The sequence below is a fragment of the Pinus tabuliformis genome, chromosome 6 (assembly GCF_031772625.1).
Source record: "Pinus tabuliformis cultivar Carrire ecotype Pingquan chromosome 6, CPIR1, whole genome shotgun sequence".
NCBI classification, from domain to species: domain Eukaryota; kingdom Viridiplantae; phylum Streptophyta; class Pinopsida; order Pinales; family Pinaceae; genus Pinus; species Pinus tabuliformis.
In genome coordinates this window covers 337,235,996-337,260,788 of record NC_142292.1, presented here as the reverse complement: position 1 = coordinate 337,260,788, position 24,793 = coordinate 337,235,996, and the positions used below count along the sequence as shown (strand labels likewise).

Sequence of the window (24,793 nt, the reverse complement as noted above, 5' to 3'; positions counted from 1 at the left end):
TCAACGACCGAGATTAAGTCCCTAATCAATGGTTAAGATTAGATCTGGCTTGATCCATGACTCTTGGACCATTCTAACACAGTTTTATATTAATACACATTAATATTTTATTTTCCCTAAGTTTAGACTTAGGGAAAATATTAATTATTTTAATATCTCCCAAACTGTTTAGAATTTGCCCAAACTCTTTCTGGGTATTGGAAGTCTCATGTGCTTTAGCTTTTCCACCAATTTTCGTTGCTAGAGCACATCTGATGCTACCTCAAATCAACAATACTAACATCTAAAAGGTTGTGAGGATACCCGTGAATGTTGGTGAAGTTGCAAGGACTGTAGAAATGTGAAAATTCCTGAATCTAACACATTAGAAACCCCTACTGCAATTACTGGTTTACAATCCCATACTTGTTCTTTACTTTAACAAGTTATTTAATTGCATAAACATCAAAGTAAACACTATTGCAGCGTTCACAAATATACAGATGATGCACTGAAATAAACTGAGACAATAACACAAGGGACACCGTTATTTTTGGACAATTGTCCCTGGAATAACCCAATGTGGGAAAACCAGTTCAATAGATATGAGAGTTTTATTATTAAGCAGATTTCGTGAATATAACTAGGGTGCCAGAAATGGCTCACCCAACAGAGAATATCCTCGGTAATAGTACCTCTATCCAGAGACAGATATTCCGACAAATTAGCAACCGGATGATCAAACCTCATAGTGACTCCGACTGTACCCTATGTTAGACAGCGAATGCTGCTCCAAGCACTGCTCAGGTACTGTGTCACTCCTCCAGGAACTGTGTCACCCTCTCGTGACTCAGAGTTTGATGATCTGCTCTCAGTCTGGCCCACAGAATCTCGTTAATGCTACCTCTGAGGCCTAGTGTCAGCATCTGCGGCTTCTGCGTCAGCCTCTGCGTTAGCTCTACGGCCTCTGCGTCAGCCCTTCTAGGGCCTGTGCTATCTCTCGTGACACTGTGCTGCCTCTCTGCTATGTATTCTTCAACCTCAGATGAAAATCCCTTGTTGAACTGCCCCTCGTTGCAGCTCTGATCAATAACTCGATTTCGTCAGCAAACCCTGCCCCAGAAAATCAAATTCGTGATCTCTTTTTGGTGTGTCTCCAATTGACCTTCAAGCCTCCTCTTATACTTTTCCTGTTGACGAATCAACGGCCGAGATTAAGTCCCTAATCAATGACTAAGATTAGTACTGGCTTGATCTTCGTCACTTAGAACTTTCTCACCCATTTTATATTAATACACATTAATATTTTTATTTTCCTAAGTTTAGACTTAGGAAGCTATTAAAAATATTAATTATTTTAATATCTCTTCATCTGTGTAGAATTTCTCCAAATGATTTCTAAGTCTTGGAGATCCCATGTGCCTTAGCCTCTCCAGCAATTTTCATGTCTAGAGCACATCCGATGCTACCCAAAATCAACACTCCCTCTTAGCGAAGAATGTGCTCTAGCAATGCTTCACCATAGAAGCATCGCACTGATCTTCCGCATCGGTCCTCTGTGTTGATGCTTGGCATGCTTCATTACATCCAATGCATTGTTGCTTTCTGTACTTCTGCTCATGACACTGCCACTGCCACTACTACATCTGTACTGCAACGCCCTCTCAACATGTTGCATCATGCTGCCCATAGCACTGCCACTGCTAACTACTACACTGCAACTCAGTTACGGAGAAGTAAGTAACTGACTTCACCCAAACACTGACATCCTGGTCAGTCTGGAAGCCTCATGATGCTGAAGCTACCTCAGCTGCTATCCTGTGCTCCCTGTGCTGCCACTGCGTTGCTACAACCTCTTCTATGCCTCTCGCACTGTTACAACCTCCACTGCTTTGCTACAGACCCCTGCACTCTATCACTGTCTTGTCGCTCCGTCACACCTTGCTCCACCCGACACTTTTCATCATGCTACTATTGTTAAGGGTTCACGTAGCTGTATGTGACCCAAGAGTTTAGGCACCTCAAGGATCCTGCCCGACTTCTGTAGTCCTCTCGACTACAACTCCAAGTCTCCCCACCTCTCTCTAGAGGCGCATGAGCACTCATGGCACAATCGTCATTAGTCTTGACATCCTTCTCTGCCTTTGCTGGAGCAACATTTGAGTCGGAAGCTTCTTCCTTGCCTTTCTTCCTGGGGCACTGAGAGGCATAATGTCCCAACTCCCCACAGTTGAAGCACTTGATCTTGGAGATGTCTTTCTTCTTCCTCTTCTGCTATCCTGCTGATGTGAGAGCTACATCTTCCTCCTCTTCCTTGATTCGAACTCTCTTACCGCTACTCCTCACCTTGGTTAATATCCTGAGCTCTTCCTGTCGAAGAGCTGCCCACATCTCCTCCCAACTAGGGAGAGTCGCTTTGCCCAAAATGCTTTGGACAAATGTCTCCCACTCCTCAGAGACTGCATTCAGGGTAGTCCTGACCATGATATCTAGATCCGGTGTAGTCCCTGCGGAAGTAAGTTGGTCGCGAATCCCTTGCAACCTGATAAGGAAGGGATCTATATCCTCCCCTTTTTGCATCTAATATGACCTCAGCTGATTTTTCATTAACATCTTCTGCTGCACGGAAGAGCCGTGGTATAAGGTGGTCCGCGTCTGCCACAACTCCCTTGCGTTGCTCTTCTCAACAATATGTGGTATTACATGATCTTTGATCCCGTCTAGGATCAAGCATTTCGCCTTTGCCTAAGCCTCCTCATACTTCTCATTTGCATTAGGGTCAATTGGGACATCGACTGTTCTCAAGGCATAGTCCTTGATGCGATGTTTATCCAAGATTGCCAGGATCCTAGCCTTCTAGATGACAAAATTGGAAGCCCCGTCCAATCTGTCCTGATCCCTCAATCCATTCACTACCATCTCTGCTCCTCTTCTCTAGACTCCCTCTGAGTCCTGATTTCCTTCTCGGAAATCCTCCGACCAACTGTCAAATCACTCCTCTCCAATTCTCCTTTGCTGTTGCAACTCGGATCTAAATTTCTTGGCTAGAAATTTGCCAAGGTAGTGCGCTTCCCTCTACCTTGGTTCAGTCTCCTTACACACTATTCTGCACTGACAGAAACAACGTCCCACCAGCTCCATAAATCAAAATCTGCACGACTCCCTTAGCCCCGACAACTCTAAGAATCTGAGCCCTTCAGGCTCTGCGCAATCTCTGCTTGGGTTGAATCTGCTCCTCCCGACCAACTGCGTCAATCCTTCCTGGCTCAGAAAGATGATGTGGCTCTGCCCTCTGCGCTGGCCCTAATGGCTAATGCAGCTACTACGTTGGCTCCTCCCAGTTATTGCGTCTTCCTCTTCCGGCTTGTTGACCACTACCGGTCAACTACCCATGCAGTACACCCCTTTTCTCTTGGCAGAAAGGGGTAGCACCTGAACGACGTGTCCGTGCCAGCCTACAGTCATCAACAGCTTGATCATTTTAATTGTAAACCCAGTCTGCATGTATGAATTGTAAATAATCTAAGCAGATCAGAGTCATGTATGTAAAATTGCCTAGGTGGACCTAACTTTCTAATGATGATCTGCGTCCCGGGAGGTTTTTCGTCTCACCGATCTACGATCGGCAGAGTTTTCCTTCAACCTGACCCCAAAGCCGGGATGCATTTTGTTATTAGAACTTTAGGAGAATCCTAGCGTGTTAATCTGCTAGATTATAGTTGTGTCGCAGAACTGGGTGGTTTATGAGGGTCTATGTTAAAGTGGGTTTGTCCCCTTAAGATGTAAATTGTAAAAGTCATGATGTAATGTGTCTTGAGGGTTGAAAAATGTTTTAGTCCCCTCATGAGTCCTAAGTCCTAGGTCCTAGGTGATGTTTCCAACGGCTTAGTTCGAATGATCCATTTAAGAAAATAAATAAAATACTAAAATAATAAAATAAATAAAAATAAAAAAATGAAATAAATAAAAAATAATAAAAAGTTCATAAAATAAAGCAAAACCCTAAATAATAAAATAATAATATTTTTGTGAATGCATGCAAAATATCATTTTTTAATAAAATCGACGGATGAGATTAAGAGATGTCCTGATCCTCATCGACGGTCGAGATCACTTCAACATGGATCACTCAAACTAGCCGTTGGGATCATTTCCTTTATATAGGGTCTTAGGGGGTCATTTCACAGGTTTATTCGATCTGTGAGTCTGATACTGAAAAAGCTCTCTTGTAATATGGTTTCTGGTTAATAAAAGAAGACTTTGGGGTCCAAATCTTGCTGGTGTTACTCTCTGGAATTGCTGTGAGACGTTTATTTTTCTGCATATTTCAGTTTTCAGCCATTAATAATAGCTTGTTTTCAGAGTATTGTGAGCACAGGTATCTTGTTCACTTTCCTAGGGTTTGAGTGTTGTTAGGGTTTCTGAAATAATGGTAGGTATCTCCATTATTTCCTGAGACCTAGCAGCATTCTTGCTCTCTTTATTGATGGTTGCTTGAGATGTGTAGGAAATCTTTAGGTGAAGGATATTGGTGGGCATTTGGGGAAGTTCTAGGCTGAACCAGCCAACTCCCACAGGCTTTTCTTTGCAGAGCCCAGCTGATTTTGGCCCTGGGTTAATCATTTGAATTTATTTCTCTGGTTTGCATGAGAGATTTCTAAGTCTGTTCACAGTAAAATTCAAGTCTCTAATATTTTCGAAAATATTACTGCAATTATTGTTAAATTTGGCTGTGCTAGAGCTTTTTGTAATTTTAGGTAAATTTTGGAGGGCTTTACTTTGAAATTCTGCATATATCTGCCGAGATCTTGTTGTCTGTCTTTCAGGGTTATCGTATTGCTGTCCTGAGAATAAAAGCGTTTTTTTTTGGGGAACTGGCATAAGCGTGAATTGTTTCGTCACCGAGTAAAAGGGACCAAGTTTCAGTCAAAATCTAGCAACGATATTCTGCAGGATTGCTCATGCGAAGCGGATGAGATTTTTCGATTCAATATTTTCTTTACCCTGCTGACAGTTGTTATATGTCCATGTGCTCTTGTTTCAACTAGCGCTCCTAAAGCAGCTTTCTGTTTCCCTGCGTTTGGCTCTTTTTTTCTTTCTCTCCCATCGTATGCAGCACCCTTAGCTTCGAAGGCCGTTTAGATTGTCAAGTGAGTTGCCTATGCAAAAAATTTAGTGTATCCGGTTTTCGTTGATTCCCCAAAATCTCTGTGAGTTGCCAAGCCTTTATCGTTGCTGTCCCTTTTCACCTCAAAAGATCCGTTTGTATCAGCTTGCACCCTCTCACTGTCAGACACCTGCAAATCGAAAGTTTCACATTTGCGTCATTCTCTTCTGCCGCCGACCTGCGCTAACCTGTGGAGCTCTCATCCGCCGTCATAGGGTTCCAAACATTCATTACGGACCAGGTACTTCATATGTTCAACGTGATCGATTTTCTGTGGAATGAGCATTACGTTGTCTCGCGCAGGCATCAGGTAAGTCCATCGTGAACGCTGGTAGATCTCTCAGGGTTTGGTAAATGCGTTAAGCGGCTTTCTCGTTCTTTCTTATTATTCTCAGATCGCAATCTTGATACATTTCGATCCACATTTACTCCGAATTTTAGTCCTGGTTCAAATCGTTTTGATCTCGCATTTCCGGATTAGCGTAGACGTGTTTTTCAATTAGATTTTAATTTTACGTATCTCCTTTTTTCTAGATGTTAATAGATTTGTTTAATTAGTTTCATTTTATTACAAATAAATTTGTAAAAAAGTAGAAATATAAAAAGGATTTTATTTTGGCTTAATTTTTAGGCTTTTGTTTTATTTAGCATTTAAAATCGTTTTAAATTTTGTTATAAAAAATAAAAAAAAAGACAAAAAAAAATGTTTTTGTTAAATTTTTTTAATTTTAATTTAATTTTTTAGTTTAGTTTAGTTTTAAAAAAATCTTCATAAATAAAAAAATAAAAACCATTTTGAAAAAAAATACAAAAACTTTGTGGAAAATTTTCTTACTTGCCAGATCCAGTTATTTGAGAAATTTTCATGATCAGATTCAAAAGTTATTGATGCGGAATGAATGTTTACTTGTACATGAATGTTAGCTGCATATCCTATCTAGTCAATAACTGTGTGGTTGTTTAAAGCATTCATCTATTTTAATTGCTGGATATCGTTATTGAGATTTGATCATTACAGGAACTTTATGGTTTTACTGGATATTTAAGCATGGTTCTAGTTATTTGATGATAAATAGCTGTTGTTCATGGTTTATGTTCTTACATCGTTTATCAAGTAATCCTTCAAAAATCAATCTCATAAGGCACTGGTCCACCAAATTAATAAAATCATTTTAGTGCATCGTGTCTCCCAGCCCAACTGTTTGGCAGTTGGCCTTCATCATCTCACAGGGTCTACCCCCCTTAGCCGTGGGAGACAGGCTTAAACGGAGGGATCGGGGATCAGAGTGACAGCCCCCGGTCTGAGCGTTGTCGTGTCAATCCGCGCGACAACATTTTTTGGCGCCGTTGCCGGGGATAGAGTTTTTCTGTCCTTGGTCCTTTCATTTCAAGCTTTTCTGTGTTTAACTTCTTGTTCAAGTGGCGACTCCACTTCCTATATTATCTGCAAGAGTGTACACTAGAAGACATCCAAGCAGTCTGTGCAACCCCACTCCTGATCCTGAAAAGGTTTACAGGGTGCGATCACACAAACTCGCTTCTCGTACACTCCTTGCAAATCTTGGACAAGAAGCCCTCTCCGATATTCATTTGCTCTTTAAAGGTCAAGTTAGGCGTAGCACCATGAGTCTGTATGCCCCTTGTGATTTTTCTAACATTCCTGGATACCCCAATGGTATTCCATCTGTTGGGATAGACAAATTGCCTAACTTTCAAGGAGATAATGCCATTACTGTTAATTCCCATTTGCGAGATTTCAACATATGGATGGCTAAGTATGCTAGATCTCCTGATTTTGATCATGAAGATGTCAGGATGACTCTTTTTATCTTGACTCTAGGAGGTGATGCTTATGACTGGTTTACAGAAAAACCTCCAAATACATTTGACTCTTTACAATCAATCATTAATTCATTTAGAGAAAAATATGGAGATAAGAGAGAGGGAAGACATCTTGTAAAAGCTCTTACTCTAATGAAAAAGAGAGAGGATGAAACTGTTGAAGAATTTAATAGAAGGTTTAATGGTATTATTAGAGAATTACCTCAAGACTATAAACCTACAGATAAAACTCTCCAAGACTTTTACATTGATGCCTTTAGTCCTGAACCATCTTATGAGTTAAGGCGTGCTAAACTTAATGATTATAGAGATTGCCAAGCCTTAGCTATAGAACTTGAAAAGGACAAGGCAGCTTCTGGGAAGTCTGAAATCCCAGGTTTTAATAGGGCTGCTACGAAACTAAAGGAACCTAAGGGAAAAGCAGTCCAAGAGCCAGAAAGTGAGCTTGTTCTTAAATTGCTTCAAAAAATTGAAACTATGGAAATTAATCATAATAAGGAGATAAACACTTTGCAGAATAGATTGATTCAAATGGAAAGAACGCAATCGCAAAATTTTCAACCTCGAAATAATAATAACAGAAATAGTAATTGGCAAAGAAAGGGTCAATCTAGTGAGCAGAGGCCTCCTAATCCGCTTACTAATCTGGTTGATAATGCTCCTCCTTACTGTCGTGCTTGCGATGCTTTTCACGAAGAATCCTCTTGTCCCATCATCAGAAGACTCTTGGATAATGGAATGTTTGGGACAGGTGAGCAAATAAACGTAGTAGGGAGCAAATTTCCTTTGCTTATGAATGATTGGATAGAGGTTAAGGAAAGGAGCTATGATGTTATGAATCCTTCATCTGCTTTTAGTATAAATAACCTTGAAAACGAAGATGACATTTTGGCTAGGTTATATGGTGAGAAACCCTCTCCTGAGAAAATTTTAGAAATTGCTAGAGATAAGGGTTTAACATACCAGAGAAGGGATAAAGATCAGAGCGGGAATCAAATTCCCCCTCGAACTTTAAATCCTGGTATAAACTCTGGAATAGATGTCGATTTGGGAAGTTGGTTTAATAATGCTAAAATCTGGGTTCCTGTATCTGAGATCGCTAAGATCCCTTCCCAAAGAGACAAGTTACTAAAAGCAATTCAGGGTCCTCAAGTCAACGCTTCTCAACAGAAGATTCATGAGGTTGACTATCATGATGCTCCTATTTATCTGCAAAGCGTAGATGCTGATAACAAAGATCATCAACCCTTCTTTATCACCTTATTAGTCAATGGGTATAAATTGAATAACTGCATGTTGGATTCAGGTGCATCTGCTTGTGTTATGACTAAAAGGGTTATGGAACAGCTTAACTTAAGAGTTTCCAGACCCTACTATAATATATGTGCCATGGATTCTAAGAAAATCGAAGTACATGGTTTAATCAAGGATTTGCAAGTTCATCTTTCGGTTTACCCAGACATCATGGTTGTTATGGATATTGTTGTCGTTGATGTACCTGATGCTTGGGGTATGCTGTTATCTAGAAAGTGGGCCTCTGATCTAGGGGGAAGCATTCAGATGAATTGGTCATATGCTATGATTCCTTCTCCTAGCGGTGGTGGTTTCGTTAGACTAAATAGGGAGCCTGAGAGGAAATTTCATGTTGAAGATCCTAAGAAGCCTCATAACGAAATAATTAGAGAACAATCTAACATCGGGAACTACTCTATGATGTCCAATTTCATAATTCCTCCCGATGACGAGATTAAAGATCTTAAGGATGAAGTCTGGTATATGTACTTTGATGGTGCGTCCTCTAGTCATGGTAAAGGTGCTGGAGTAGTGCTTAAATCTCCCCTTGGTCACATATTCAAGTTTGCCTATCGTTTAGAATTTGAAGCAACCAACAATGTCGCTGAGTATGAAGCCATATTGTTGGGACTTGAATTGGCCAAAGCTTTAAGGATTAAATTACTTAGCATCAAGGGTGATTCCGATCTGGTTATCATGCAGCTTAAAAACAAATTCACATGTAGAAATCAGAGATTAAGAAACTATCGAAATGCTGTGTGGGATACTATGGAGCACTTCGATGCCCTTAACCTTGAAGCAATTCCCAGAGAGCTAAATAGTTTGGCAGATGAACTTGCCGTAGCTGCTACCACTTTCCAGTTGTCTGATGAGTTAATTAATGATAAAATTAAAATGGAAGTAATATTCAGACCATCTGTTCCAGACAACTCAGAGCATTGGCAAGTTTTTAATGATGAAAAACAAGTCGTTCGTTTTCTCAATAGTTTGGATGAGTTTGAGGATTTCCGGATAGTTTCTGGCGAGAATGGTTCTTTAGATCATAGACATATCATAAATCCTACTCCCAGAAATGTGGTTGCCTTAGAGCAACATTTTGATCGGCATGATGCCATGAAGCTGAGAGAAGAAAACAAGTTGGACCCAGGCGAGTACCTTGAAGTTAACATTGGTACTTCTGAAAATCCGAAAATGGTTAAAATCGGTAAAGGTACTAGTTTGGAGGAAAGGAAAAAGTTAACTGATTTACTTTGTGAATATCGAGATGTTTTAGCTTTTTCCTATGATGAGTTGAAGGGCTATAGGGAAGATATTATGGAGCATACTATTCCCTTAAAAGACGAAAATGCTAAACCCTTTCGGCAGAAACTTAGGCAGATTAATCCTAAGTTAGCCCCCCTGGTCCAGAAAGAGCTTGCGAAGATGCTTGCAGCAGGAATCATCGCTCAAACTAGGCATTCGACATGGTGTTCGAATTTGGTGATTGTCAGGAAGAAGAATGGTACAATAAGACTTTGTGTCGATTTTAGAAACCTTAATCTAGCATGCAAAAAGGATAATTACCCTTTGCCAAACATGGAAACTTTGTTGCAAAGGGTAACTGGGTCTGGAATGATGTCATTGCTAGATGGCTTTTCTGGGTACAATCAAGTTTGGGTTAAAAAGGAAGATCGACACAAGACCACATTCACAACACCATGGGGCACTTTTGAATACATTAGAATGCCATTTGGGTTAACAAACGCTGGAGCTACTTTCCAGAGGGCCATGGATTATACCTTCAAAGGGTTGATCGGGAAAATTATCGAAATTTACCAAGACGATCTTACCGTTTTCTCTAAAGATGGTATCAGTCATATAGATCATCTTAGGAAAGTTTTCGATAGATGTAGAGAATATGGAATTTCTTTGAATCCGGCTAAATCTGTTTTTGGGGTAACAGAAGGGAAATTACTCGGTCATATCATTTCTAAGGAAGGAATCAAGATCGATCCCGGACGAGTTGAAGCGATTCAAATGATTCCTTTCCCGCATAATCTTAAATCCCTTCAGTCTTTCCTTGGAAAGATAAATTTTATTAGAAGATTCATCCCAAATTATGCAGAAATAGCTAGGCCCATTCAAAGTCTTCTGAAGAAAGATGCGAAATTTGTCTGGCAAGAAGAGGGCAAAAAGGCTTTCCAAGAAATCAAGTCTGCTATTGCAAAAGTTCCTGTCTTGGTTAGTCCTGACTACTCCAAGGATTTCATGATTTTTTCTTTCGCTTCTGAAGATACCATCGCCGGTGTTTTGCTTCAAAAGAATAAAGATGGTCACGAGCAGCCTATTGCTTTCATGAGTAGAGCACTTCAAAACTCTGAGTTGAAGTACAATACCATGGAGAAGCAGGCCTATGCCCTGGTCAAGTCTCTCAAGCATTTTAAAACTTATGTGGGTTATTCTAAGATCATTGCTTTCGTCCCACATTCTGCTGTTAAGGACATATTAACTCAAACTGATTGCTTAGGGACTCGTGCTAGGTGGGTTACTAAGATACAGGAGTATGATTTAGAAATTAGACCCACCAAGCTGATCAAAGGTCAAGGTTTAGCTCAAATGTTAACGGAAAGTAATGAAAAGACTCTTGGTTTGTTTTGCCTTGACGATCTATCTTCACCAGAATTGAGAAGATTAGCAGAGCATGAATGGTATAAGGACATAGTTTACTACTTGACAAATCTTGCATGTCCTAACCATTTAGTCGCTCATAAGAGAAGGGCTCTTAGACTAAAGGCCACTAAGTATTGCCTTATGAAGGATGGCCTTGGATGGAGAAATCCTGAGGGCATAGTGCTTAGGTGTGTTGACGATGTTGAGTCCAAAAGATTAATCTCCGAATTTCATTCAGGATTTTGTGGTGGTCATTATGCCGCTAGAACTACCGCCCACAAAATCCTGAGAGCTGGCTATTATTGGCCTTCGATTTTTTCTGATGTGCACAAGTTTGTTAGAACGTGTCAAGCCTGTCAACTGTTCACTGGGAAACAGAAGCTTGCTGCCCTTCCCCTACAACCTGTTATTGTAGAGGCACCTTTTCAGCATTGGGGTCTGGACTTCATAGGGAAGTTCCATGAAAATTCTAGCAATGGCTACTCTTGGATTTTGACTGCTACAGATTATTTCACTAAATGGGTCGAAGCCATTCCTGCTAAGAATGCCACTGAAAGGGTTATTATGGATTTCATTGAAAATAACATCATTACTAGATTTGGTGTCCCCGCTAAGATCACTACGGACAATGCCAAGGCTTTTAGTTCTTCAGAGTTTACATCTTTTTGTTTCAAGTATGGCATTGTCTTATCTCATTCGTCGAATTACTATCCTCAGGGTAATGGTTTGGCTGAATCAAGTAATAAAAATCTCATAACCATTATCAAGAAGATAGTAGGAGATAACAAGAAATCTTGGGACAACAAAATCAAGTATGCTTTGTGGGCAGACAGAATTGCTAAGAAGAAATCTACTGGTAAATCTCCCTTTGAATTGGTTTATGGCTTGAATGTTACCTTACCTGTGCACCTAAAATTGCCAGCTTATCAGCTTCTCCAAAATTTTTCCGCTAATAAAGATGTTGTTCAGAATAGGATAGATCAGATTGTGGAATTGGATGAGGCTCGTCGGACAGCTTTTGAGACTATATGTAAAAATCAATCTAATATTAAGAAAAGCTTTGATAAATGCTCTCGATCTAGATCTTTGCAGGTTGGAGATATGGTTTTACTTTGGGATCGCAAAAATGAAAAACCGGGAAAGCATAAGAAGTTTGACAGCTTGTGGCTGGGACCATACATCATTAGAGATATAGCTGGGCCAAACTCATTCTACTTGAGCAGATTGGATGGTGAACCACTTGATCTACCAGCGAACGGCCAAATGCTCAAGCTGTTCTTCAGAGATGATATCTGATGCCATGTGGCATCTTTTGTATTGTATTTCTATCCCTACTCCTTGTCTTTTCAGCATTTCATTTCTGTTTTTAGGATTAGATTTACTTTTCATGTTATTAGTTAGTCAATAAATGAAGAGCTTTTATCTTTCCTGTGCTTAATGTATATGATGATTTTGGAATGGACGCTACTTATTTTTATTTGTGTGTTGTATGGATGCAGATTTTGGGTTCTCACATTCCTACCAGTGCAACAACGTGTCCCCAAGTAGAGCCAGATGTTGACCACTACCGGTCAACTACCCATGCAGTACACCCCCTTTCTCTTGGCAGAAAGGGGTAGCACCTGAACGACATGTCCGTGCCAGCCTACAGTCATCAACAGCTTGATCATTTTAATTGTAAACCCAGTCTGCATGTATGAATTGTAAATAATCTAAGCAGATCAGAGTCATGTATGTAAAATTTCTTAGGTGGACCTAACTTTCTAATGATGATCTGCGTCCCGGGAGGTTTTTCGTCTCACCGATCTACGATCGGCAGAGTTTTCCTTCAACCTGACCCCAAAGCCGGGATGCATTTTGTTATTAGAACTTTAGGAGAATCCTAGCGTGTTAATCTGCTAGATTATAGTTGTGTCGCAGAACTGGGTGGTTTATGAGGGTCTATGTTAAAGTGGGTTTGTCCCCTTAAGATGTAAATTGTAAAAGTCATGATGTAATGTGTCTTGAGGGTTGAAAAATGTTTTAGTCCCCTCATGAGTCCTAATTCCTAGGTCCTAGGTGATGTTTCCAACGGCTTAGTTCGAATGATCCATTTAAGAAAATAAATAAAATACTAAAATAATAAAATAAATAAAAATAAAAAAATGAAATAAATAAAAAATAATAAAAAGTTCATAAAATAAAGAAAAAACCCTAAATAATAAAATAATAATATTTTTGTGAATGCATGCAAAATATCATTTTTTAATAAAATCGACGGATGAGATTAAGAGATGTCTTGATCCTCATCGACGGTCGAGATCACTTCAACATGGATCACTCAAACTAGCCGTTGGGATCATTTCCTTTATATAGGGTCTTAGAGGGTCATTTCACAGGTTTATTCGATCTGTGAGTCTGGTACTGAAAAAGCTCTCTTGTAATCTGGTTTCTGGTTAATAAAAGAAGACTTTGGGGTCCAAATCTTGCTGGTGTTACTCTCTGGAATTGCTGTGAGACGTTTATTTTTCTGCATATTTTAGTTTTCAGCCATTAATAATAGCTTGTTTTCAGAGTATTGTGAGCACAGGTATCTTGTTCACTTCCTAGGGTTTGAGTGTTGTTAGGGTTTCTGAAATAATGGCAGGTATCTCCATTATTTCCTGAGATCTAGCAGCATTCTTGCTCTCTTTATTGATGGTTGCTTGAGATGTGCAGGAAATCTTTAGGTGAAGGATATTGGTGGGCGTTTGGGGAAGTTCTAGGCTGAACCAGCCGACTCCCACAGGCTTTTCTTTGCAGAGCCCAGCTGATTTTGGCCCTGGGTTAATCATTTGAATTTATTTTTCTGGTTTGCATGAGAGATTTCTGAGTCTGTTCACAGTAAAATTCAAGTCTCTGATATTTTCGAAAATATTACTGCAATTATTGTTAAATTTGGCTGTGCTAGAGCTTTTTGTAATTTTAGGTAAATTTTGGAGGGCTTTACTTTGACATTCTGCATATATCTGCCGAGATCTTGTTGTTTGTCTTTCAGGGTTATCGTATTGCTGTCCTGAGAATAAAAGCGTTTTTTTGTGGGGAATTGGCATAAGCGTGAATTGTTTCTTCACCGAGTAAAAAGGATCAAGCTTCAATCAAAATCTAGCAACGATACTCTGCAGGATTGCTCACGCGAAGCGGACGAGATTTTCGATTCAATATTTTCTTTACGCTGCCGACAGTTGTTATATGTCCATGTGCTCTTGTTTCAACCAGCGCTCTTAAAGCAGCTTTCTGTTCCCTGCGTCTGGCCCCTTTTTTTTCTCCCATCGTATGCAGCACCCTTAGCGTAGAAGGCCATTTAGATTGTCAAGTGAGCTGCCTATGCTAAAATTTCGGTGTATCCGGTCTTCGCTGCTCCCCCCAAATCTCCGTGAGTCGCCAAGCCTCTGTCGTTTCTGCCCCTTTTCGCCTCCACAGGTCCGTTTGTATCAGCTTGCACCCTCTCACTGTTAGATATCTGCAAATCGAAAGCTTCACATTTGCGTCGTTTTCTTCTGCCGCTGACCTGCGCGAACCTGTGGAGCTCTCATCTGCCGTCAAAGGGTTCCAAACATTCCTTGCGGACCAGGTACTTCATATGTTTAACGTGATCGATTTTCTGTCGAATGAGCATTACGTTGTCTCGCGCAGGCGTCAGGTAAGTCCATCGTGAACGATGGTAGATCTCTCAGGGTTTGGTAAATGCGTTAAGCGGCTTTCTCGTTCTTTCTTATTATTCTCAGAACGCAATCTTGATACATTTCGATCCACATTTACTCCGAATTTTAGTCCTGGTTCAAATCGTTTTGATCTCGCATTTCCGGATTAGCGTAGATGTGTTTTTCAATTAGATTTTAATTTTACGTATCTCCTTTTTTCTAGATGTTAATAGATTTGTTTAATTAGTTTCATTTTATTACAAATAAATTTGTAAAAAAATAGAAATATAAAAAGGATTTTATTTTGGCTTAATTTTTAGGCTTTTGTTTTATTTAGCATTTAAAATAGTTTTAAATTTTGTTATAAAAAATAAAAAAAATAAAAACAAAAAAAAAAATGTTTTTGTTAGATTTTTTTAATTTTAATTTAATTTTTTCGTTTAGTTTAGTTTTAAAAAAATCTTCATAAATAAAAAAATAAAAAAAATAAAAACCATTTTGAAAAAAAATACAAAAACTTTGTGGAAAATTTTCTTACTTGCCAGATCCAGTTATTTGAGAAATTTTCATGATCAGATTCAGAAGTTATTGATGCGGAATGAATGTTTACTTGTACATGAATGTTAGCTGCATATCCTATCTAATCAGTAACTGTGTGGTTGTTTAAAGCATTCATCTATTTTAGTTGCTGGATATCGTTATGGAGATTTGATCATTACAAGAACTTTATGGTTTTACTGAATGTTTAAACATGGTTCTAGTTATTTGATGATAAATAGCTATTGTTCATGGTTTATGTTCTTACATCGTTTATCAAGTAATCCTTCAAAAATCAATCTCATAAGGCACTGGTCCACCAAATTAATAAAATCATTTTAGTGCATCGTGTCTCCCAGTCCAACTGTTTGGCAGTTGGCCTTCATCATCTCACAGGGTCTACCCCCCTTAGCCGTGGGAGACAGGCTTAAACAGAGGGATCGGGGATCAGAGTGACAACCCCCGGTCTGAGTGTTGTCGTGTCAATCCGCGCGAAAACACGACTCAAAATGTTGATGCAGTCACTGTGTGAGCCTCTATGTCATACTCTTTGCACTGTGTCACTCCTCTTGCCTCTTTAGCTCTGGAACAATGCGGTCTCTCGGGACAACTACTTCTCTACTGCAAATTCTTAGATTTCTCGGCTGGTGTTTTCAGTCGTCTATGATCTGCAATTGCTTTGATACCATGTGAAAATTCCTGAATCTAACACATCAAAAACCCCTACTGCAATTACTGGTTTACAACCTCCTACTTGTTCTTTACATTAACAAGCTATTTAAATGCATAAACATCGAAGTAAACATTATTGCAGCCTTCACAAATATACAGATGATGCACTGAAATAAACTGAGACAATAACACAAGGGACACCATTAATTTTGGACAATTGTCCTCGGAAAAACCCAATGCGGGAATACCAGTGCAGTAGATAGGAGGGTTTTATTATTAAGCAGATTTCGTGAATACAACTAGGGTGCTAGAAATGGCTCACCTAACAGAGAATATCCTCGACAGTAGCACCTCTATCCAGAGACAGATATTCCGTCAAATCAACAACCAGATGATCAAACCCCACAGTGACTGTGGCTGTTCCCTATGATGGAAAACGAACGCTGCTCCAAGCATTGCTCAAGAACTATGTCACTCCTCTAAGAGCTGCGTCACCCTCTCCCGACTTAGAGTCAGCTGATCTGCTCTCAGTTTGCCCCACAAAAAATCCCCAACGCTACCTTTGAGGCCTAATGTCAACCTCTACGACTTTTGCATCAGCCTCTGTAGCTTTTGCGTCAGCCTCTGTGTCATCTACATCAGCTCTACGGCCTCTGTGTCAGCTCTTCTAGGGCATGCACTGTCTCTCCTAATACTGTGCTGCCTCTTTGCTATGTATTCTTTAGCCTTAGATGAAAATCCCTTGCTGAACTGCTTCTCGTTGCAACTCTGATCAATAACTCAGTTTCCTCAGCAAACCCTGCCCTAAAAAATCAAATTCTTGATCTCTTTTTGGTGTGCCTCCCACTTATGCTCAAGCCTCCTCTTCTACTTTTCCTGTTGGCGAATCAATGGCCGAGATTAAGTCCCTAATCAATGGCTAAGATTAGAACTGGCTTGATCCTTGTCACTTAAAACTTTCTCACCCATTTATTTTAATACACATTAATATTTTTATTTTCGTAAGTTTAGACTTAAGAACCCATTAAAAATATTGATTATTTTAATATCTCTTCCTCCGGGTGGAATTTCACCAAACGATTTCTGGGTCTTGGAGATCTCATGTCCCTTAGCCTCTCCACCAATTTTCTGGCTAGAGAACATCCGATGCTACCCAAAATCAACAAGAAATCCATGAGGTCTTGATTGATGGGATTAGGGAAAAGCAAGTGGATGTCAGAGAGGGCTTCCTATCCGATAAAAATAAATGCTTACTGTAATGTAATTTGTTTAACTGAGCTCTTAAAACATTTTAAGGATCAAGAGTGGGGTTAACCAAGCTACTGAGATCTCTTCTAGTATAAGCTATTGTGAATGGATGAATCAATGGAGTCACCACCCAAATAGGAAACTAGCTCAAAACGTCTAGGTGCTAAGGTGTAGATAGAAAGATGAGGAGAAGATTAGTGAAGGAATAAAGGATAGGATGATGACAAGATGAAAATATATTAACGACGCCAGAAAATGTTGTGGCATTGTTGGCTCAAATGAAAAGATGAAAAAAAATGATGAGGATGTCGTTAACATGAAGGGCCAAAAGATTAATTTTGGCAACGACACCAGAAATGTGGTGTTTTATGGGCTAATGAATGGCTTATAAGATTATGATAGAATGAAAATATGATAGAATGTCGTTGAAGTGTCGAGAACGAGATGGTCCCTGACAATTGTGCCAAAAAATATTGTGGCGTTGGCGGGATAAGGAAGATGCTACTGATTAGAGGATTAAGAAGAGTGATGATAATTGTCATAACGCCAAAGTCCAATAAATTGGTCCCCAACAAGGACGCCAAAAAATGTGTGTTGATTGACGGGCTAAAGAAGATCAAAATGAGAAGGTGGTAAGAATGAATGTCATAATAACCGCAAATAGAAAAATCTATCCCCGACAATAGTGCCAGAAAATGTTTTCACTCAATTTGTACAGGCAAGGTGCGACAATGACTTAGGTCGAGGGCTGTCACTTTGATCCCTGACCTCTCCATTCTCGCTATCTCCCAACAACATGCTATTGGGGGTAGTCCCTATGAATTATGAAAATGAAAGACTAGTTGGCAACCAACAAGTCCGAGACATGATTGGATGACCTATCCAATTGACTGATTTTGGCAAGTTAAGAGATTAGATTAGATTTTTAGATGAGACAGGTGTGTTATGGAGTCAATTACTTGCTTTATATCGATTAAATACGAAATGATCGGATGAACAATCGCTGCTTAGATGCTTTGCTATCCTATATGAAGTGCAAATCCTATGATCTAGGTGAGATGCAAGAAATCTTGGTTAATTTTAATTATATGCCTAGCTAACTATACCCCTTAATCTTTATGTATTTCGAGGCTAATCTCAAAATAGCTTGTAGAGAAAATTCAAGGCGAAGCAAACAAAGGCTTAGTTAATGATACCTCCCCTAGAAATCTAACATACCTGGTTCCTCCGGCGCTACAGAGACTGTGGCTCTGAAGAAGGGTGTTCCTATCTTTTTATCTTCCAAGCTTAGGCTTGGATGTAAGTTAATTAATGCAAGACTAAACCTAAAATGTAAATGCAAATTGATTTGAGTGCTCTTGAGTTAAGATTGATTACGATCTTAACATTTGCACAAAAGAATGGGACATTTTCACCATGGGGCTCTGAGAATTCTCAGGAGCACTGTAACAAGAGTCCCGGATCTTAGTACGTAATGAGATGATGTATGCAAAGGATGTGCTCTAGGAAAGTATGCCAAGGCAACATTTCCTAGGAATATTTACAGGGCCAAGAGTGTACTAGGATTGATACACTCAAATATATGCGGACCTATGTCCACCAAAGCTTTTAGTGGTGCCGAGTATTTCTTTACCTTCATTGATGATCACTCAAGGAAAACTTGGATTTATTTTCTGAAAACCAAGGATGAGGTTTTCTGTCGATTCAAAGAGTTCAAGGCTTTGGTGGAGAATCTGACTGGGAAGAAAATAAAAGTTTTGCGCTCAGATAATGGAGGAGAGTATGTCAATAAGGACTTCATTGATTTTTGCGCTAAGGAGGGCATCAAAAGAGAGTGGACAATTCTGTACAATCCAGAGCAAAATGGAGTAGTAGAAAGGAAGAACAAGACTATTGTAGAAGCAGCTAGGTCCATGATGTATGATCAGGATATGCCAAAATTCCTGTGGGCAGAAGCATGCAACACAATAGTCTATGTTCAGAACAAGACTCCTCATCAGGCGTTGGCCAAGATTACTACAGAGAAAGTTTTCACAGGGAAGACGCCTGGATTCAGTCATTTCAGGGTATTTGGGAGTTTATTATATTGCCGCATACTCGAGGAAAAGAGGAAAAAGCTGGATTAAACTGTAGAAAAGGGATATCTAGTGGGATATAGTGAGAACACTAATGCATATAAAATCTATCTTCCAGGGAGCAGGAAGGTAGTGGTTTGACGAGATGTAAAGTTCATGGAGGACAAGGCTTTCAGAAAATCTCGTGAGATGCCTTCCGAGGAGCAGTCAAAAGAAGAGTCGTTGGTTAAACCTCTTCAACCAACAAAAGTAAAGAATTGTTCCTCGGATCAAGAAGATTCATAGGATGAGGAGGAGCTTACAAAGGCACTTGCTGGCACAGGAAGAACTAGCAGGGAACTTCGTCAGATTTTGCAAGATGCAGAGGACTTCATCGGTGCGCCAAGAAACAATAAGAGGGAGCGAAAACAACTAGATAGATATTAGGCATTAATAGCTCAGGATGGGGAGCTTGCCAGTTTCCAGGAGGCAACTCAACATCAGGTTTGGCTAGATGCGATGGTAGAGGAGTACAACTCCATAATGGTGAACAATGTTTGGGAGGTAGTGCCAAGGTCTCAAGATAGATCAGTAGTAGGTTCAAGATGGATCTACAAGATCAAATACGCTACAGACGGCAATGTTGAGAAATACAAGGCCAGGTTTGTGACTAAGGGGTATGCTCAAAAGGAAGGAATTGACTACGAGGAGACCTTCGCCCCGGTAGCCAGGTATACATCTATTAAGACCATGATATCTTGTGCAACTCAGATGGGGTGGGAGATTCATCAGATGGATGTCAAAACGACTTTTCTGAATAGGGTAATAGAAGAGGAGGTATACATTGAGCAACCAGAGGGCTTTGGGACACATGAGAAGAAGTCTCATGTATGCAAATTGAAGAAAGCCTTGTATGGGCTAAAACAAGCACCTAGAGCATGGTATGGTCGAATCGATGGCTACTTGTAGAAGATGGGATTTGTTAAGAGTGACGCAGATCTGAATCTCTACCATCTGGTTATAGAGAATGAGTCGCTAATCTTAGTATTGTTTGTGGATGATCTCTTTCTGACAGGATCATCTAGGTCCATTGGGGACTGCAAGAAGAATCTAGCCACAGAATTCGATATGAAGGATCTGGGACTAATGCATTACTTCCTAGGGTTGGAAGTTTGGCAGTAGAAGGGAGAAATCTTCCTTGGGCAAGGGAGGTATGCTATAGAAATCCTGAAAAGATTCAGGATGGAGGACTATAGACCCATGGCTACTCCAATGATCACCAACTGGAAGAAGATTGATGCATCAGAAGACAAGGATGTTGATCCCACCCTATACAGGCAGCTCATAGGGTCCCTGATGTATCTGGTCAATACCAGACCAGACATTTGCTACGCTGTCAACACCCTCAGTTAGTTCATGGTGGAACCGAAGAGGGCGCACTGGGCAACAACCAAACATGTTCTCAGGTATTTACAGGGAACAGTTGATTATGGACTCTTGTACACCAGGGGTAAGGATATCAGATTGAGTGGATTTACTGATGCAGATTGGGCAAGAAGATCAGTGGATCAGAAAAGTACCTTTGGGTACTGTTTTAACATTGGATCAGGAATGACTTCTTGGTGCAGTAGGAAACAAAAGTTCGTGGCTTTGAGCTCATGTGAGGAAGAATATATGGCGGTGAGCACAACTTCGTGTGAGGCCATATGGCTTAGAAAACTGCTTGTGAACCTATTTAGAAGGAAAATGGAGGTGACCAGGATCATGTGCGATAATGACAGTTGCATCAAGCTCTCTGAGAATCCAATGTTTCATGATCGATCAAAGCATATTGATATCCGGTGTCACTTTGTTAGAGACTGTGTCCAATGAGGAGCTGTACAGTTGAGCTAAACTCCTACAGGAGAACAGGTGGCGGACATCCTCACCAAGGCCCTTGGAAGGACAAAGTTTGGTTACTTCAGGGAAAAGATGGGGATGATAAAGAACCTGTTTTAGTAGTAGAATTGGGGGTGATAGCAGCACGGATGCAGAGGGAGTTGTAGTGCGGATGCAGTGTTGGGAGAAAAAGACCAGCAACAACACAGATATAGAGGGAGCTATCGTACAAATGCAGCAGTGGCAGTAGCAGAGCCATGAGCAACAATACAGGATGCAGCAGTGTAGAGGATGTTGGGCACGAAGGCTTAGCATCAGCACAGGGACCGATGCTGGATGATCAGGGTGATACTCAGTGAGGAGTATTACTAGAGCACAATCCTCGCTATGAGGGAGTGTTGATTTGGGGTAGCATTGAATGTGCTCTAGCCATGAAAATTGGTGGAGAGGCTAAAGCACATGAGATCTCCAAGAACTAGAAATGGTTCGGGCAGAATCTAACCAATTTGGAATATATTAAAATAATTAATATTTTTAATGGAGTCCCTAAGTCTAAACTTAGGGAAAATAAAATATTAATGTGAATTAATATAAAACTGAGTTAGAATGGTCCAAAAGTCATGGATCAAGCCAGATCTAATCTTAGTCGTTGATTAGGGACTTAATCTCGTCCGTTGATGGACCAACGAGAAAAGTATAAGAAGAGGCTTGAGGGTCAGTTGGAGAACACACTGAGGGAGACCAATCAGTTTGATTTCTGGAGCAGGGTTAGCTGAGCAATTTGAACTAGTGATTTGGAGAGTAGCAGGAGGCAACGAGTATGGATCAGAGAGTCAGGATCAACAACAGAAGCCCAACGCAGGGGCAGGAGAGGCAGACGCAGGGCCTTTCAGGCAGACACTGAGGCAGCAGGAGACTGTGCTGTCATTAGAGGGCCTACGTGGGTGACGCAGAGAGGCCTAGGGCTGGCGCAGACAAGTAGGGGCTGATGCAGACAAGCAAGGGCTGACGCAGAATGTCTGGGAGCTACGTAGAGGTCAGCGAGGCTAACACTGGGACAGGGAGAAGTGTTGGAGAATTTTTCTCTCTGTTGGGTAAGCCAGTTTGGCACCCAGTTGTATTGAAGAATTGCTTTATAATAAAATCCTCCCTTGCTGCACCAATTTTCCCACATTGGGTTTTTCCAGGGACTGTTTTCCAAAATATCTGTGTCGATGTGTTGATTCTTGTGCATGTGTTTGTTTCTGTATTATGGTGTGATAGTTGCAGCAAAATTTATTTTAATGTTTATTGAAGGAATTTCATAAATAACTTATTGAAAATAAGTAAGCAAAGTAAATCAGATGTTGCAGTGATAGAATTTTCACACAGCAGAAGAATTCGGCCTTCCAAGGGGGTGAAAGTCAACCCAAAAATAGTTTGGTCAACCCAATCAATCACTGCTCTAATTTATGCTGTCAAAAGCTGAAGTCACCGCTGAAGTCAAACCAGTCAAACTGTTCCAATCACCTCAAAAACCGTGCCAATCAAGGCGACCTTCAAAAATCAGAACTCTGCCCACAAAAACGAAGTCAAAGTCACCCAAGTCAACGCTGCCCTGATTCCTGAAATTTTCGGCCTCCAAAACAGTCTAGAAATTCGGCCTTTTGCCACACGTGCGAAGAAGAGAGAGGCAGTCCTTGAGTTGTACAAACCAATCAAAGGAGGAGAGAGATGATGCGATGTGTTGAAACTTGAAATGATGTCCAAATGAGGAGAGAGGTCACTCCTATTTATACACTTTGTTGAAGGTGAGGAGACACATCTATTGCGCTTCATGAGCCTACATTTGACTGAGGCCGACCTTGACAATTTGTGCATGAGAGAGAATAAATTTAAAATTCCATTTCTGCTTGTCAGAATGAGATGATCGTTATATCAAAATTGGTTCTTTCAAAAAGAGGAATCCAATGCAATAATCATCTCCATGATATGAGCCGTCCTAATGTGGAATTTGCCCCTAGTTGCCAATTTTAACAAGCAAAGAACATAGACCGTCCATTGTCAGGAGATCCATCCTTCTCATGTCAGAGTATTGGAATATTGGTTCTGGGATGTGTTGCACAGTGGTGGTTTCTTTGGCCAATCACATCATATTTTGGATACAAATTTGAGCCCATACCTCAGGTGTTTCCATCTCTTTCTTTGTAAGTGTAGAAAGGTCTAGACAGGATTGTGATCCACAAAAGCTAGCTGGATAAACTTTCCATGGTATGTCTTCATCCACATAGGATAGAGCAATATAAGAGATATTTCATGTGAACATTTTAAGTCCTTATTTCTAGACTGTTACTGTTATTTCTTGAACTTCAATTGTTATAGCTTCTGAGCAATATTGGAAAGAGATTTTATTGGTGTCACTAGCATATTACTGATGAGCTGTGTCCTGTAATTGTATTTTCTGAGGTATCTTCATGAATTGTAAAGGAATCTGGAGTGTCTATCAGTCAAATCATTTTCAATCCTTGGATGTTCATTGTGTGTTTGTGATACTCGAGAATTTGTATTTGACATAAATAACTAACAGGACCCTGATGCCACTTCAGATTCTAGTCTATTCTTTTGAAATTATATCGTTGTCATTTATTTTAGTTGTAATTTTGAGTCAGGATTTACTGTAAAGGTCTGTAATTCTGCAGGAGAAGGAGGTTTATTGTTCTAATTCATACTCTTAGAGTGAAACATTAGATTTTTTCTTTTATCTTCTTGGCCAGATTGATTGTATCCTTTGACAGAGTCATTCTTAAACAAAATTGGTTCTAGCAATCATAATCACATTTCTCATCCTAATTTATTTCTTCCTGCAGAGCACGATATGAGGATGCAAAGTTCTTTTATCAGTTGGATACAAGGAAACGATTAGTTGAATTTCGTGAGCAGCTAGATGGTATACTTTTTCAGGTAGAGGCTTATTGAAATCAGATATTCACTAGCAGATGTATATGTTTATGATTCCATCTTTACATCCTCATATAATCGTTTTAAATTTCATGGTCATTCAATCTATTCATTACAAACAATAACTGGCATAAATGGAAGCAGGAAAAGCTGGGATCAATGCTGGATAAGACAAAACGTGTTGAGAAAATGATATTGAGGCTTGGTGCTGCCATGGGTTTGGGGGAAAACATGTTGTTGGTTGCTCAGAATGCTGCAGAAGTAGCTGTGTCAGATTTGGCCACTACCATGGTTATAGAATTCACATCTCTGGCTGGTATAATGGGTCGTCATTATGCTTTGAGGGAGGGTTATTCACAAGAGGTATGGATAGAAGCACACGTATCATTTCTTCTATAAATTGTAAGATTTAATTGAAGCATTTCCTTACAGACTAATTTCTAGTGAATGGATTTTTCCATGTTGGGATTAATACAGAAATCGATGTTGACTGTTTCAATCTGCTACCGAAGGTTTGAATGCATATTGTGTACTTCACTTTGACCATTTACTTTAGTATAGGCATTATAGCCTAGCTTACTATGTTTAACAAATCTACTAATTCACTTGCAGATAACGTTATTCCTATATAAGAGAATGAATGAAGCCTTTGATTAAAATTAATGAATCATTAACTTAAGAAGGTGTTCCTCTTTCGGTAGTATCCTCAAGGTTAATTGGGATTGATAGGGGGTCAATTTTATCATATATCCAGATTGTTAGGTTCTCATGGAGGAGTATGCTAGTTAGTGGTACATTGATCCAGAGTGTTTAACCATCATAAAACCACTGCATGATAATATATATCCCTTCCTATCTGTAACTAATCATCACAC

General features: G+C 39.9%; 1 protein-coding gene across 8 annotated transcripts in view; it reads left to right on the top strand.

Annotated features, from left to right (window-relative positions):
- Positions 1-24,793, top strand: part of EDD1 (glycine-tRNA ligase) — a 508,476-nt gene that overhangs the window by 301,473 nt on the left and 182,210 nt on the right. For all 8 annotated transcript variants that reach the window (XR_016256845.1, XM_089415669.1, XM_089415674.1 and 5 more), the window contains 2 exons: positions 23,828-23,921; positions 24,063-24,281. Coding sequence is in view for 7 of the 8 variants with exons in the window: in XM_089415669.1 (XP_089271795.1) it covers positions 23,828-23,921; positions 24,063-24,281 (313 nt within the window). In the remaining variant the exon portion in view is untranslated. The remainder of the gene's footprint in view (positions 1-23,827; positions 23,922-24,062; positions 24,282-24,793) is intronic.